At 38.1% G+C, this 16,125-nt stretch overlaps 1 protein-coding gene across 12 annotated transcripts in view; it reads right to left on the bottom strand.

The window, feature by feature from the left end:
• Positions 1-16,125, bottom strand: part of LOC127811283 (probable serine/threonine-protein kinase SIS8) — a 105,566-nt gene that overhangs the window by 40,902 nt on the left and 48,539 nt on the right. For 11 of the 12 annotated variants that reach the window (XM_052351008.1, XM_052350998.1, XM_052351003.1 and 8 more), the window contains 2 exons: positions 13,470-13,565; positions 12,776-12,868 (listed from right to left, as the gene is read on the bottom strand). In XM_052351008.1, the coding sequence (XP_052206968.1) occupies positions 12,776-12,868; positions 13,470-13,565 (189 nt within the window). The remainder of the gene's footprint in view (positions 1-12,775; positions 12,869-13,469; positions 13,566-16,125) is intronic. The other variant, XM_052351006.1, reaches the window with a different exon arrangement.

The following is a 16,125-nucleotide window of genomic DNA, read 5'->3' as shown; positions in this document are numbered from 1 at the left end:
GCGTCCAGATATATAAGAGGGTGGGGCAGGGGACAATAGCATTACAGTCAGTGATAAAAGGTTGTGCCTTGAAGTGCCTCTAGTAAATTGGACAATTTTTTCAGCAAGTTAATCGGCTAATAATCATCGCAGAGAAAATCTACTTTCCCCTTCTCCAGCAGATAAGTTGATTACTGGTCTGGCGGTGGTTTGGGAATGCAGACAATTGCGCGCCTGAACCCTAGCAGAAAAAGAGGAAAGGCAGTGTAATGCATTCAGGGGAGGATCTCATACCTGTTACGAGGTTCTATATCATCGCCATCTTCTCTTTTCTCTCTGCTACTAGCTCCACCACGTTTCATACTCCAGACTCTCTCTCTCTCTCTCTCTCTCTCTCTCACACACACACACACACACACTGCACACTTATCTAGGTATTTCGGCTCCATTTAAATTATAAGCCCGAAGCACTTTACATCACCCACTTTTTATTTTTTATTGTTTACCTATTTATATCTCTAGTAACTTGCATTCACACCCCTCCACTTACATCATTATTCAAGATGGCCCTATTTCTTTTTTGGTCTTTTGCGGATCAGTTTATGTATTTCTATTAATTTTGGAACCCATATGCATCATAAATTAGCCTCTCAAATTCTGTACCATATTCATAACCACAACGAATTATATAATTGTTTTACATTAAAGATTTTTCAGTAAGATTTTAGTCAACTCTTTAACATATATGTCAATCTCACTAATAAACTGCTAAGCAAAAAAACTTTTTATTTGGTAATCTAATGCATAAAAACCCCACCTAGTAGGATTAAATCTTGATATGTTAGTGTAACCTAATGCACCTAACCTCTTAGTGTGTGAGAACTAAATCTTAATTTTGCATATCTAGCTAGATCAAAAATAAATACGTAGGTCATATGACAAATCCTAAGCACATTGATAATTTAGAGGGGGAAGAAAGAGATGTGGTGTTACAAGCTTAGGAAACACACCTTCTGTACCGAAGACCAACACACTGGCCATCTTTAAGTGCAATATTTTGAATTTATCACCATTAAGCTTCCTAATAATTTAGATTCCATAACTCATTTGCATGTATCAATCATTGCCTGCATCCAGAAAAGGCACTTTGACACACTACATTAAACCCATAACTACCCTCCCCAATTTTGGTGAAAAGGTTCCAGCTATTAGCATGAAAATACAACCACAAAGCCAAAGGTCTAAAGTCATTCTCTTTATAGCCCCAACCATTCTGCAATCAATGCCACAAAGGCATTCAGATCAGGGATATGAGAAATTAGTAACCAGAAATTTCTGAATTGGAAGGCATGCTCTAAAAACAGTAAATTAGAGACCTAATAGTCAGAAAATGTTTCCTCATCTATTTCTTAAGTTTTTTTTCAATGGAAAAAGAAAAAATAATAATAATTGACCATCATATGCAAGAAATTTATTTTTACAAGTTGAAAAAATAGACTATATCTATTATTTTTTCAAGCCTAATTGTGAAAGAAAAATGAATTAGAAGTGCCTTACATTCCAATAATGTAATTCATATAACTACATTCCAGACCAACCACATTTTAAATGTGTGGCTCACCACATTTTCCAGTTTTATTACAGTGTTACACATAACAAAACTGTATGCATTAAGCGAGATTCAGAAAGGCAGCATTTAAGCTAACCACATCATATTCCACAACCCTCAGAAACCCCCTAATCAACAAGGACATTCCAGTCATTCATTTTCTTTCACCCGCAGTGTACAAATCCAAACTATCCAACAAAGACATTCTGATACAACTGAACCACAATCTGAATATCTTCTCCATCCTTGTTGCCAATCCTGTTTGAACGAATCAATGAACTACTAATGTGAGTATATCTGTATGAGCATCATCATCTCACAATGGACAGTATTTCAGTCCCCACTAAGAGCCATAAAGATCTAACTTTTTGACACCAACTAATGTACACTCCTTTCAGCACATCTATGCATCCATTCCTTGTAGCTGAGTACCCCCAACAACCCAGTTTTCATTCATCTCTTTAGTTCTTGAAGTCCGGGCTTTTTTGAATATTAATCTATTACATTACTATAATGAAATGCTAGGGCACAGAGAAAATGAAATTACGAAAAGGAAGAAAGAGACTCTCGATAGATTCACTAATCAGGAAAAATAACAACCACACTGCAAACAAGAGGTGCAGCTATACATATAATAGCAAGACACCTTCAGAAATAAAACAGCGCCTATGCGCTATGCGCCTGACTAATAGATAAGCAAAACAATGCCAATAAATCAAACAAACATAACAGAAAGCAATACACAAATACTTATGCTTCCACAATTCCCCTCAAAGCAGACTCCTCTGGAGAAGAACTGTCTGTAATCTTCAATCAATTTAAACATGAGGATGTAGTAGAAATATGCTGCTGCACAGGAGACACCTTCAGTCCAAGCTTAGTGCATAAAAACCAAAACCATCTGGCCAGACTTTTAGTAAACACATCAGCGATCTGATATTCTGTAGGAATGTAACGAACTTCCACTTCACCACTCTCAACCCTTTCACGCACAAAATGCACATCGATTTCAATGTGCTTAGTTCAAGAATGGAACACAAGATTTTCAGTCATACTTTTTGCTGCTAAGTTATCACTCCAAACCACAGATGTAGCATGCACTGGATATCCCAATTCGGTAAATAAAGATCTCAGCCACAATAGTTCAGTAACTCCAAGAGCTATAGCTCTATACTCAGCTTCTCCTACTAATCTAGCCACCACAAATTGCTTCTTAGATCCCCACACAATCAAATTGTTGCCAAGAAACACACTGAAACCACTAGTTGACCACCGAGTTTTTTTGCAGCCAGCATGGTCTGCATCAGTATAAACTTTTAAAGACAAATCACCTATAGAGGAAGAAAACCACAAACCCAATCTAATTGTTCCTTTGATGTATCTATGTAGCCTTTTACATGCAGTCCAGTGCTAAACTTTAGGAACAGATAAGTATTGGCTGAGCTTATTAACAACAAAGGCAATATCGGGACGTGTATAGGTAAGATATTGAAGAGATCCAATGAGAGTTCTATACAAAGAAGGATTGGGAAATACATCACCCTCATCAATCAAAGAAACACCTGAAACCATGGGTGTATCACAAGGTTTATAGTCTTGCATGTTTGCCTTTTTCAGCAAGTCTAAACCATATTTAGATTGAGTCAAGTACAATCCACTTGCATCTCGAAAAGCCTCAAATCCAAGAAAATAATTGACTGAACCGAGAGTCTTTAATGTAAAATGTATATCTAAATCAGCAATACAAGATTTAAGAGCTACACTGTCCGACCAGTAAGCAATATATCATCCACATATACCAAAATAAACAAGACATAAGTTGAGGTCCTTTTAATGAATAAAGACGCATCAGATGTTGCCCTAGTGAATCCCCAGCTCTGTAAAGCCATCCTCAACTTATTATACCAAGCCCTAGGTGCTTGTTTAAGACCATACAAGGACTTCTTCAGCTGACAAACATGTGAGGGAAACTGAGAGCTAACAAAACCTTCCGGTTGGGTCATAAACACAGCTTCTTGCAAGTCTTCATTGAGGAAAGCATTGTTGACATCTACTTGCTGCACATCCCAGCCAAAAGCTACGGCTAAAGAAAATAATACTCGAATGGTAGGAGCTTTTACAACCGGACTAACTGTCTCACCATAATCCAAGCCAGGATTTTGAAGAAATCCCTTTGCAACTAATATGGCCTTGTATTTAAGAATAGAGCCATCAGCCTTATACTTGACCGTAAACACGCATTTGCACCCAATTAAATTCATATCCTTCAAAAATGGTATAAGAACCCATGTACAATTGCGATGCAAGGCAGAAATTTCCTCCTTCATGGCTTGAACCCATCGTGGGTCTAAGAGAGCTTCACGAACTGAATCAGGTTCAAGAGTGCTTACTAGAGCATGAGGCAAAGTAGGAAGGGTTCTGGATTTAGATCTAGTGACCATAGGATGAATAGAGGGTGCAGAAGCAAATTTGGATCCAGGTAAAGAAGGATTTAGAGCTGGCAATGAAGTAGAAGATGAGGAGCTTGATATGGTTTCAGGAACAGAAGAAGACGAAGATAAGAGTAGGATTAGAATCAGGATCCGGAGATAGTGCTACACGAGGAGATAAAGAAGAAGAAACTGCAGAAGAGGAAAGAGGAAACGAAGAAAACACAGCAATAGATCCTCCAAATTGAGTCTCACTGGAAATAGACTTAGAAACAGAAGAAGATGTAAGAAACAAAGAGGTATAGGGAAACTCAATGGGATTGAATTGAACATGCCTGGACACATATACCCTTCCCGAAGGATGCAAGCATTTATAACCAGCTTGAGTGTGACTATATCCAATGAAAACACACTTGGATGTATGAAAATCAAATTTGTACTTGTTATAGGGTCTAAGATAAGGAAAACAAGCACAACCAAAAGGTTGCAACAAAAAATAGTTGGGAGATTTGTGATACAACAGCTCAAAAGGAGTTTTAAACCTGAGAGGAGAAGCAGGTAGGAGATTTATAATATAAACTGCAGTTTGAAAGGCTTCAACCCAAAACTGTAATGGCATATTAGCATGAGCTAACAAAGTGAGTCCCATTTCAGCAATATGTCTATGTTTTCACTCAGCCACACCATTATGTTGATGTGTATATGGACAAGTAAATCTACGTTGAATACCTTGGCTTTGAAGATAAGGTAAGTGTTGGAAATCCGAGATAATAAGCTATCTTATGATAAAGATAGCTTATGGAAGAGACTCGGCCACATGAAGCTAGCTGAAGATAAGGATAAAGCAGATTGAAGAGATTGAAATCAAGAGCTCTTAGATAATAGGAGAAATTATAGGAGCTGATATTATAAGAAATAATATGAAAAATAATAAAGATAATGTACTCTAGTTAGCCTATCTTTAAATAGTTGTATATTTGTACAATAATTTAGTTTAGTTAGGACTCTATCTCTTGTACAATAGGGTTAGCAACATAGAGTAAAATATATATAAATAGGCAATCTTGCATGAATAAAATTAATTGAGTTTGGTTGTTTTTTTCTCCAGCTCGGTTCTTCTAGAAGTTGCAGGTTTGTTTAGGGTTTGTTCATGGTATCAGAGCTTGATTGATCCAAGCTTGAAACTTCCGCAATCATGAGTGACTCGAACAAGGAGAGTGCAGTCCACACAACTGTCGAGTCTTCCAACCCACGAATAGCTATTCTTCCAGGCGCTTCCTTATCCACCGAGAGCCACACCTTGCAAATTACACAGCATCGGTTAAATGGCAGGAACTTCCGTGAGTGGTTCCAATCAGTTGCTTTGGTAATCAAGGGCAAAGGTAAGTATGGACATCTGTCAGGAGAAGTTACTGCACCATCCAAAGATGCTGCTGATTATCAAAGATGGGAGGCTGAGGACTCCATCATCATGGCGTGGCTAATCAATTCAATGGAGCAAAAGATTGGCCGAACCTACCTTTTTTACAAGACTGCTAAGGAAGTGTGGGATGCAGTCCAAGAAATATATTCGGATCTCGAAAACACAGCTCAATGTTTTGAGATTAGATCGGCTATTCGAAACACTAAACAAGCTAATTCTACTGTGACCGAATACTATAATACATTGCTTGAACTATGGCAGGAGATGGATCTATTTTATGATCCAAATTGGGAGTGCAAAGCAGACAGTCTGAAATACAGCAAAATGCTGGAAAAAGAAAGGGTTTTCGACTTTCTTCACGGCCTTAATTCAGACCTTGATGAAGTTCGTGGTCGGCTTCTTGGCACGAAACCCCTTCACTCCGAGAGGTCTTTGCGGAAGTAAGAAGAGAAGAAAGCAGGAAAAGGGTGATGCTCACAGCCACTGATTCTCATACAAGCTCAGCCCTTGCAGCAACAAAAAGGGAAGAATTTTCAAGGGATAAACCATGGTGTGAGCATTGCAACAAGCCTTTTCACACCAAAGATACCTGCTGGAAGCTACATGGGAAACCAGCAAATTGGAAGCCAAGGGGTAAGAGAGAAAAAGAGAGGTCAGCCTACACAACTTCAGTTGCCGCAACACCTCCACTCGAGAAAGGTATGCAGCTGAACCTATCTACTGAACAGGTGCTGTTCCTACAAAGATTATTGCAGGATACTCACCTTGGGAAAGAAACCGACAATACAGCCACTATGGCTACAACATTCCCCGTCCAAAGAGGTAATTTAATATACTCCCTAACCTCTAGAAGACCTAGTAGAAAGTGCTGGATTATAGATACGGGTGCCTCTAACCATATGATAGGATCAGCTGAAATTTTTCAGCAATTTCAATCTCATTGGCAGCCAAGGGACAAGGAGTTAACAGTGTTATTAGCTGATGGAAACACCTCGGCTGTTATGGGGGAAGGAGATATAAGTATTGGTGGTTTAAAACTGAAAACAGTTTTATATGTTCCAAATTTGAAATGCAACCAGTTATCTGTTAGCAAGCTTACTCAAGATATGGATTGCATTGTAACCCTTCTACCCTCTCATTGTATTTTTTAGGACCGGTCCTCAGGGAAGATGATTGGCAGTGCTGAGGAAACGGATGGGCTCTATTAGCTTTCAGAAAATAAGGCTTCCCTTGATCAGTCCACTCATAGTCTCTCTCTTTCGGTTACTTCTAATTCTGATATCTTGTTATGCCATAGAAGGCTTGGCCACCCTAGTTTTTCATATTTGAAACGTTTGTACCCTGATTTATTTTTCAATAAAGAGAGTTTAGTTCTTCAATGTGATAAATGCATCCTTGCCGAGCAAACACACAGCACTTATCAATCTCATCCATATACTCCTTCTAAACCATTTTACCTAATTCATAGTGATATTTGGGGCCCAGCAAGAATTTCAAACTTGACTGGTGCCCGATGGTTTGTCACTTTCATCGACGATCATACAAGGGTGTGTTGGGTGTATCTTATGAAAAAAAAATCTGAAGTCAATACCATTTTTCAAGGTTTCCATAAATTGATTCAAAACATGTTTCAATCCTCCATTTGCATTCTTCGAACAGATAATGGCCGGGAATATTTCTCTCACCCCCTTCACCCAATACCTTACCACTCATGGGATTTTTCATCAAAGCACTTGCCCCTATACTCCTCAACAAAATGGGGTAGCTGAAAGGAAAAATCGCCATTTACTTGAAGTGGCTAGATCTCTAATGTTTACTAGTTCTACTCCAAATAGGTATTGGGGAGAGGCGGTCCTCACAGCCTCTTATTTGATCAATAGGCTGCCATCCAAGGTCCTAAACTACCAAACCCCCTTGAATCATCTAGTATCCTTCTACCCTCATGTCCGCATCATAAACTCTCTTCCACCCAAAGTCTTTGGCTGCATTGTGTATGTCTATCAAAACACTCCTCGCCATTACAAACTTGACCCAAAAGCCCTTAAATGCATATTCATTGGTTATTCCCCTACCCAAAAAGGCTACAAATGTTATTGTCCCCTATTACAAAAATCCTTTGTTTCTTGTGATGTGACATTTGTTGAGAATGAGTTCTACTATTCCAGTGACTTGATACAAAGAGAGAAAACTCATTGGGATCCCACAATCTCACATCTCTTCCCTCATTTGTATCAGAATTCGAATCTTGATGCCACTCATCACCAAAAATCTGTTCCTATTGAATCAGCCAACATTGAATCTTCCAGTATGCCTGCCCATCAACAAGTTGAGTCAATGGTGACTGATTCAGGAGGGGAAGTCAGCCTAGAAAAGTCCATAGAAGAAAAAGGCATAAAAGTTTATTCAAGAAGACCAAAAAATCCTGATCCTGATCCTCAACTCGGCCAATCGTTAGAACTAGAGGAAGGTCCAACAATTGAGGGGAATGTCACAAGTCATGATGATCTAGATATTCCCATTGCTATCCGGAAAGGGGTAAGGTCATGTGTAAAGTACCCCATCTCAAATTACATGTCATACTCCAAATTATCCTCACAATTCAAGGCATTCACCACGACTGTTGATGAGGTAACAGTACCTCGAAATATTTATGAGGCCCTGAAAGACCCAAAGTGGAAGGAAGCTGTTAAAGAAGAAATGAAAGCCCTGGTTGAAAATCATACATGGAATTTGGTTGAAATTCCCAAAGATAAGAAGGTTGTAGGCTGCAAATGGGTGTTCACTATCAAATACAGATCAGATGGAAGCATAGACAGGTATAAGGCAAGGTTAGTGGCCCAAGGATACTCTCAAACCTATGGGATAGACTATGAAGAAACATTTGCCCCGGTAGCTAAATTAAATTCCATAAGAGTATTACTATCTATTGCTGTAAATCTTGATTGGGAATTGTTTTAGCTTGATATAAAAAATGATTTTCTCAATGGGGAATTAGAAGAAGAAGTATACATGAGGATTCCACCTGGGTTTGAAGAAGGGAAAGTTGGCAAGGTATGTAAGTTACAGAAATCTCTCTATGGACTAAAGCAATCTCCAAGGGCATGGTTCAAGAAATTCAGCACTACACTCACTGGGTTTGGGTATACTCAGGGAGAAGTAGATCATACTCTCTTTACTAAGTGCTCGAATGGAAAGAGGTGCATTCTCATTGTATATGTAGATGATATCATTATTACAGGTGACAACACTCAAGAAATTGCAGCACTCAAACGGAGGTTAAAGGAGGAATTTGAAGTCAAAGATCTTGGAACTATGAAATATTTCTTGGGAATGGAAGTGGCCAGAAACAAGGAAGGTATTCTGATTTCACAAATAAAGTACACCTTGGATCTCCTTAAGGATACAGGTATGCTGGGTTGCAAACCAAGGTATACACCTCTAGAAAGAAATTGGAAGTATTTTGTAAAAGATGATGATCCTGCAGTTGATAAAGAAAGATATCAAAAGCTAGTAGGAAGACTAATTTATCTCTCTCTCACTCGTCCTGATATTGCCTATGCAGTGAGCATTATGAGCCAGTTTATGCACTCACCAACTCAACAACATTTAGATGCAACGTATCATATTTTGAGATACCTGAAGGGAACACCAGGAAAAGGGTTATTGTTCAAGAAAGGTAATGAATGAGGGGCTGAATGCTTTGCTGATGCAGATTGGGCAGGATCTGTTATTGATAGTAGATCAACCTCAAGTTTTTGTACTAAGCTATGGGGAAATCTGGTAACATGGAGGAGTAAGAAACAGACAGTGGTGGCAAGAAGCAGTGCAGAGGCAGAATTTAGGGCAATTTCCCAGGGTATTTGTGAGCTTATATGGCTGGTGAGACTGATGGAAGACATGAGGATGCCCCTAAAATTTCCAACATACCTTTATAGTGATAGCAAATTAGCCATAAGTATCATCAATAATCCTATACAGCATGACAGGATGAAACATATTCGGATCGATAGGAGCTTCATATAAAAGGAAATTGAAGAGGGAGGAATTAAATTGATCTACATTCCTACAGAAACTCAAGAAGCAGATATCCTTACAAAGGCAATGTCAAGACCAGGGTTTGAGATTCTGATTAGCAAGCTGGGAATGAGAGATATCTATTCACCAGCTTGAGGGGGGTGTTGGAAATCCGAGATAATAAGCTATCTTATGATAAAGATAGCTTATGGAAGAGACTCGGCCACATGAAGCTAGCTGAAGATAAGGATAAAGCAGATTGAAGAGATTGAAATCAAGAGCTCCTAGATAATAGGAGAAATTATAGGAGCTGATATTATAAGAGATAATATGAAAAATAATAAAGATAATGTACTCTAGTTAGCCTATCTTTAAATAGTTGTATATCTGTACAATAATTTAGTTTAGTTAGGACTCTATCTCTTGTACAATAGGGTTAGCAACATAGAGTAAAATATATATATAAATAGGCAATCTTGCATGAATAAAATTAATTGAGTTTGGTTGTTTTTTTCTCCAGCTTGGTTCTTCTAGAAGTTGCAGGTTTGTTTAGGGTTTGTTCAGTAAGAAAGCCTTAAACTCACCCCCATTATCAATTTGTAAAGCTCTAAGTTTGGAACTATACTGCAATTCAACAAACTTGTGAAAGATGACAAACACGGAGAAGGCATCAGATTTCAATTTTAGAGGATATATCCATGAATACCTAGTGTAGGCATCCACAAAGACAATATAATATCGAAAGCCTTCAGTAGATAAAGCTGGAGAGAGTCCCCGCAAATCAGAATATATCAATTCTAATGGTTTTGTGGCCTTAATTTCACAATCAGCAAAAGGAAGCTGATGAAGTTTACTGAGTTTACAAGAGTCACAAAAGGATAAGTCAATCTTAGAAAAGGGAACATGAATTTTATTCAATACTGTTCTCAATACATTTGATGATGGATGCCCTAATTTGGCATGCCATTGTAAACTAACAGTATTACATTGATTATTGGAAGGCTTCTGCTCATGAACAAATGAGCTGGGTTTATTATAACTGGAAAAAGCTTAAACATTTGACACCAAAGATACATTTGGAGAATGAGAATGAATGGAAATGCTGGAATCACCATGAGCAAGAGCTGGTGACAGCCGATATAATCCATCCTTAAGACCTCCCAGAAGTAGCACTCTCCTGGATTCGTTGTCCTTAATCAAACAAGAAGTAGCATGAAATTCAGCAATAACATTGTGATCACAAGTGAGTTGTGAAACACTAAGCAAGTTCTTTTGCATACTGGGAACATGCAAAACATTGGGTAAAGAAATGATAGAAACAGGTTGTTGATGAGTGTATAAATTGTTGCAACCAATATTTGAGATAGGTAAAGCCTTACCATTACCTACAACCACTTTGTCATCACCAGTATAAGGAGCATGGAAGATTGTTTAGATTAGATGTGATATGATTTGTTGCACCAAAATCAACAAACCAAGCAGGATCTGCAATTGATGCTGAAGAATGAGACAGATTATCAGGTTGTGGAGAAGAAAAATTACTATAGTAAGGACCACTTAAAACTGATCCTAAATCATTCATGTAAGCTCCATTAGAACCACTAAAGGCAGCCATAAATGCCTTAGAATCTGGCTGACCACCATTATTAAACTGTTAAACTGATCAAAGCCTTGATTAGGCATTTGTTGAAAGTTCCTGTCAAATCTATGGTAGCATTTGTCAACAAACTGTCCCGGTTTTCCACAAAGCTGACAATAAATTCTTCTATTTGAAAATCTGCCTCATTCTCTTCCTCCTCTATTAATAAAACCTCCTCCTCTAGGCATGAAACCTCCTCTATTAGCAACAAATTCACCAGTTCTAGCTGATTGTGCAGCGTTAACAATTTTTGCAAAGGGCAGATCCGAATCAAAATTAGGAGCAACCAAAGGTGAATTCTTAGATGACAACCTTTGCTCATGCATTAATAACAAATACTGCACCTTCTCTATATTGATCTCATCCATTTGATAGGTTATTAAGCTGACAATTGTTTCATAGTCGTGATCGAGTCCATTTAGAATAGAAAGCAGCAATTCCTTATCATCTAAAGGTTCTCCAATTGCATCTAATGAATGTCCTATAGTTTTAATCTTGAGAACATAATCATTCACAGACATTGTACCTTTCTTAAGAGATCGTAGCTGCTGTTTTAACTGGAAAGACTTAGCAATAGTTTGTCGAGAATAAAGATTCTCTAAGGAGCTCCATACCTCAGCAGATGATTCAGAATGAATCACCTGTACGAGTACTTCCTTTTCGATTGTGGAGAACAGTCATCCAAGCAGCAATTGATCTGATCTCATCCAAATCAGATACTCTCGATTAACTTCATCGGCAGCTGCTCCATCTAACGATGTTGAATCTGGATTCACCAGATACTTTTGTGGTGGAGACATCTTGTTAACAAAAGGCACTAAATCAAATGCACGAAGAGTCGCAAGAATCTGCGCTTTCCAAAATATGTAATTGCTTGAATCGAGCTTGATTGGAATGAAACTGAATGCTTTAGCCATCGCAGAAAAATCAGATTGCGAGGCTAGTGACGAGGAAGAATTACGAGGAGATGCAGAGGAAGAATTCAAATTACAGGCCATTGGCTCTGATACCATGTAATGAAATGCTAGGGCACAAAGAAAATGAAATTACGAAAAGGAAGAAAGAGACTCTCGGTAGATTCACTAATCAAGAAAAATAACAACCACACTACAAACAAGAGGTGCAGCTATATATATAATAGCAAGACACCTTCAAAAATAAAACAGCGCCTATGCGCTGTGCACTTGACTAACAGATAAGCAAAACAATGCTAACAAATCAAACAAACATAACAAAAAGCAATACACAAATACTTATGCTTCCACAATTACCATTCATCCAAATTTCCATGACCCATTTTAGAAACTTTAATCTCTTAAACCCTAGATATTTAGGGGTGTACATGGGTTTAGCTTTTGGAGAAAAAAAAAGGGAACCGAACAAACCCAAACAATTTGGTTTTACAAAATAGGTGAACTAAAAGCAAACCAAGGGGAGGAAAAAACCAAAATGAGCAATACCCTTTAACCGTTTCTCCAAAACAAATAAATAAACAAGAAGAAAAACCATTTTACTAAAGCACCTACATACTTGCAAAATTATTTTGGAGATTAAAATTTCAACAAAAATTAAAGGGAAAGACAATTAGGATGGGATGAGCGAAAATTTAGAACAACAGAAGAATAAAGGGAAAAATGTCCAACATAGACAGATATATTTAGCAAACCAAAGACAGACAATACCTTACAATATCATCACCAATCTCTGGAGTGATACTGATGCTTCTTCTTCTAATTCTGCGAGTTTCTGAAGTTGAGGCACCTACAGACCTGTAGCTACAACAAATAAGAATTTAATTTGTGATACCTTCCTTATTTTGGAATATATTTCAGCTATTGCTTGGAAGAATCAAGATAACCCCCCAACCCAAAAAAATAAATAAATAAACAAAGAAGTAATTGATAGCCATGTAAGTTTTTCTATTTGAAATAATAGTACAACTACGGGGTGTAGAGTTGGAGCCAAAGACCAAAAAACAACCCAAACTTCATCATTCTTTCTCTACAACCTTTATATAAATTTCCATTAGTCTTATTTCTCAACTTTCTACTAAATTAAATATGCTTGGGAAAAAAATATGCTTGGGCAAAATTAAATTGAATCTTTTCTACAAAATTTCATGAGGATAGAAAATGGTGCCTTAAAGCTTTTCTATACCACTTTGCATCCCTCAATAAAAGGTTGGACTAATTCCGGGCGGGAGAAGTATCCATACCCTGAGTCCCTAGGACAAAACAAACCTCACATTGAGAATTGAAGAAATACAACTTCCAAAAGTGTCTAAATGTGGACTAATTCTATCAACACCTTGAACACACACACACAAAACACTACTTACACAAAATATAAACTTTGGGGGGAGGGGAAGGTAAGCACCTTGATGTAGCAATGTCGTCTGCATAATCTCTAAGTGATTTCCTATCACCACTAAGCATAGATCGTCCACGTGCTCGAAATGAAGGATGCTCTGGACTGGAAGAGAGAGAAAAGTCAAGATCAAAAACAAACACCACAATAAAAATAAACATCTCATAATAGTTTAATATTGCCACAGATTGAAGACCCAAACCACTGTGATATAGTAAGGATATTTTAAGATGGTTGACATATTATGAGGGCTCATCTTGGCATCACATTTGCAGTTTGAATTGAATCACACTCTTTGTGAAAAGCATTACTAACACTGAAAGAATAGGTTAGGGGAATGGTAAACTCTTCCACCGTGAATAATTCACTAATATGTAAGACTTGTATACACAAAACTCCTAAAAAATCTGCTAAAAATTCTCCTAATTCTTCTCCAATTTTATAGAAGAAGATTAAATAGGAGTAGATTACATGTAACGCCCATTAGTGGTAATACTATGGTATCACATGGAAGCTAGTTTATAGATTTATATGGCATGTTGTAGATGGTGTTGGCAAATTAAGCCAAGGAAGGTTGTGGGGGAAGCGACAAGGATCAGACCAATAGGTAACTCCAAGTGTTGAACTATTGCCTTGGTGTGTAAGCCCATCAAAGGGCTAATTTAATTTAATGATGTATTAGAGTTGTGGGTTGCTAAGGAAGCAAGAAGAGAAGGAATGAAGTGGTCTAGGAGCTGCATCAGTCGACTAGCCAAGGGTAATTGTTGATCATTTGGCTCAAAGGCCACTATCGGTCGACAGATTGCTTGGCATCTATCAACCGACTTGAGCAAACTATCGACCGATTTGGCTGGCCTGTCAACCATTTCGGCCACGGAAGGCCATCTTGCAAGTGGAGGAGAGTCAGCCACTTCTCAAATTTTCTACCACCTTCCATGCACATGCAAGTCAGCTAATTAAGGGGATTAGTAGGGTGTAAACCATGCATAAAATCTAAGCTATGGGCAAGTTTAAATATCAATTTTCCTAACAAGCTAGAAGAAGAGCATTGGAGGCAGTAGAGTTCGGGATAAGCATTTCCAGCAGCTAGGGCTCTTCTTCTCTTTATTTCTCTTCTTCTAATGGCTGCTAGGGGTTTCAGGAAAGAGGTTTCAAGGTAGGAAACTCATCTTCTAGCTCTCTTTAGTTTAGAAATCTGTTTTCCTCTATTTTGTGGCTAAAAAGAGATGAAAATCTCTGTGTGGCAGCCTATAAGTGGTGTTGAAGATAAAGCTGAGGCAAGTTCTTATCCTTTCAAATGGTTATAAGTTTGAAATTTCAGCCATTGAAATGGTTTTTACCAAAATTCTCTGTTTTGAGAGCAAAGTTGTTGCATGATTGTAATCTACTTCCTTCCTCTTGCTTAAACTCCTTGTTAATGCTTCCAAAGGGATTTGTTCTCCCTATTTTGCTTGGGAATGATGTATTTCTTGTTAGGTTGAAGATTTGGCAAGGTTTAGAGCCACTTTTCCATGGTTTTGGGTGTGACAAGTAAAGGATCGGGGTGTTTTTAGGTTTTGTCAATTGACAGATTAGAGGAAATCTATCGACAGATTGCCTTGAGAGCAATTTGTTGACACATGCCAATGCATCTTTCGACTCATTTCCCCTATTTTTGGCCAAATGTTACCTACAAGCTTAAATACCCTTTTTCTCCCTCTTGAATTATGTTTCCCTATTCTTGAGTATGCCCCATGCATTTCAAACATGGTTATTCGATTATACTTGGCATGGTACATGTTATCACAAGAGGTCTTATGCATGGATTTATTGTGGAACATGATGTGTATGTGTACGCATGGCATGGCTTTGGGGAAAAATAAGATACATGATGTGTGCTGCGGACAGGATCTGCTAGGATGTCCTTATTGTGCTTAACTGGAAGCTCGGATGGGCTATGATGCCAGACTCGTGTCAAGCTCAAGTAGGCTATAATGCCGGACTCGTGGGAGACTTAAATCCCTTGATATGATTATGCTATGGAAGTGTTCATGGGAGCATGCACCTTATTTTCTATACATGTTTACTAGTGGCTTGATGCTAGCATATCATGGGTGCATGTTGTTACATGTTCATGATGCTTATGGCTCAGTTCCTCTCTTCCATTTGTGCATGGGTGGGATATATGCTATCATCTATGGTTTGAACCCTGATTCTCCTATTGCCTTTTGTTTTAATATGCTTGTTGGGCTTTGTAGTTCACTTGTACTTACATCATTCCAAGTAGAGGCAAGTCTAAAGAAGAAGGGAAGCCTAGCAAAGTGGGGTCCTATGTGTAGACGTGTACAGAGCTATTCCAGAGAAAGCTTAGCAAAGTGGGAAAAATTGGCATGGTGCCTGTCTGTGGATACTTAGCTTTTGAGGAGGCCTTCTATTCCTTTGTTTTGTAATGCTATGGATGTATGGCCCATTGTATATGTCAGTTCTTGATTTATAGTTTTTTTATATGTATAACCTTGTTGTTGGTTATAAGATACATGTGGTGTTTTCTATTATGACTCTAGCAGGTACCATTACTTTCTAACACTTCTCCCTTGGTTCCCTCGGCTGGGGTTTCTACGGATGAGGTTGTCATATTACAACACTTTAGTTACCTAATTTACAAATTTAGATTAGCAAGAATATG

Source organism: Diospyros lotus, chromosome 10 (assembly GCF_014633365.1).
Source record: "Diospyros lotus cultivar Yz01 chromosome 10, ASM1463336v1, whole genome shotgun sequence".
NCBI lineage: Eukaryota > Viridiplantae > Streptophyta > Magnoliopsida > Ericales > Ebenaceae > Diospyros > Diospyros lotus.
The sequence above is the reverse complement of the archived record's forward strand: the minus strand, read 5'-3'. Positions and strand labels throughout refer to the sequence as shown.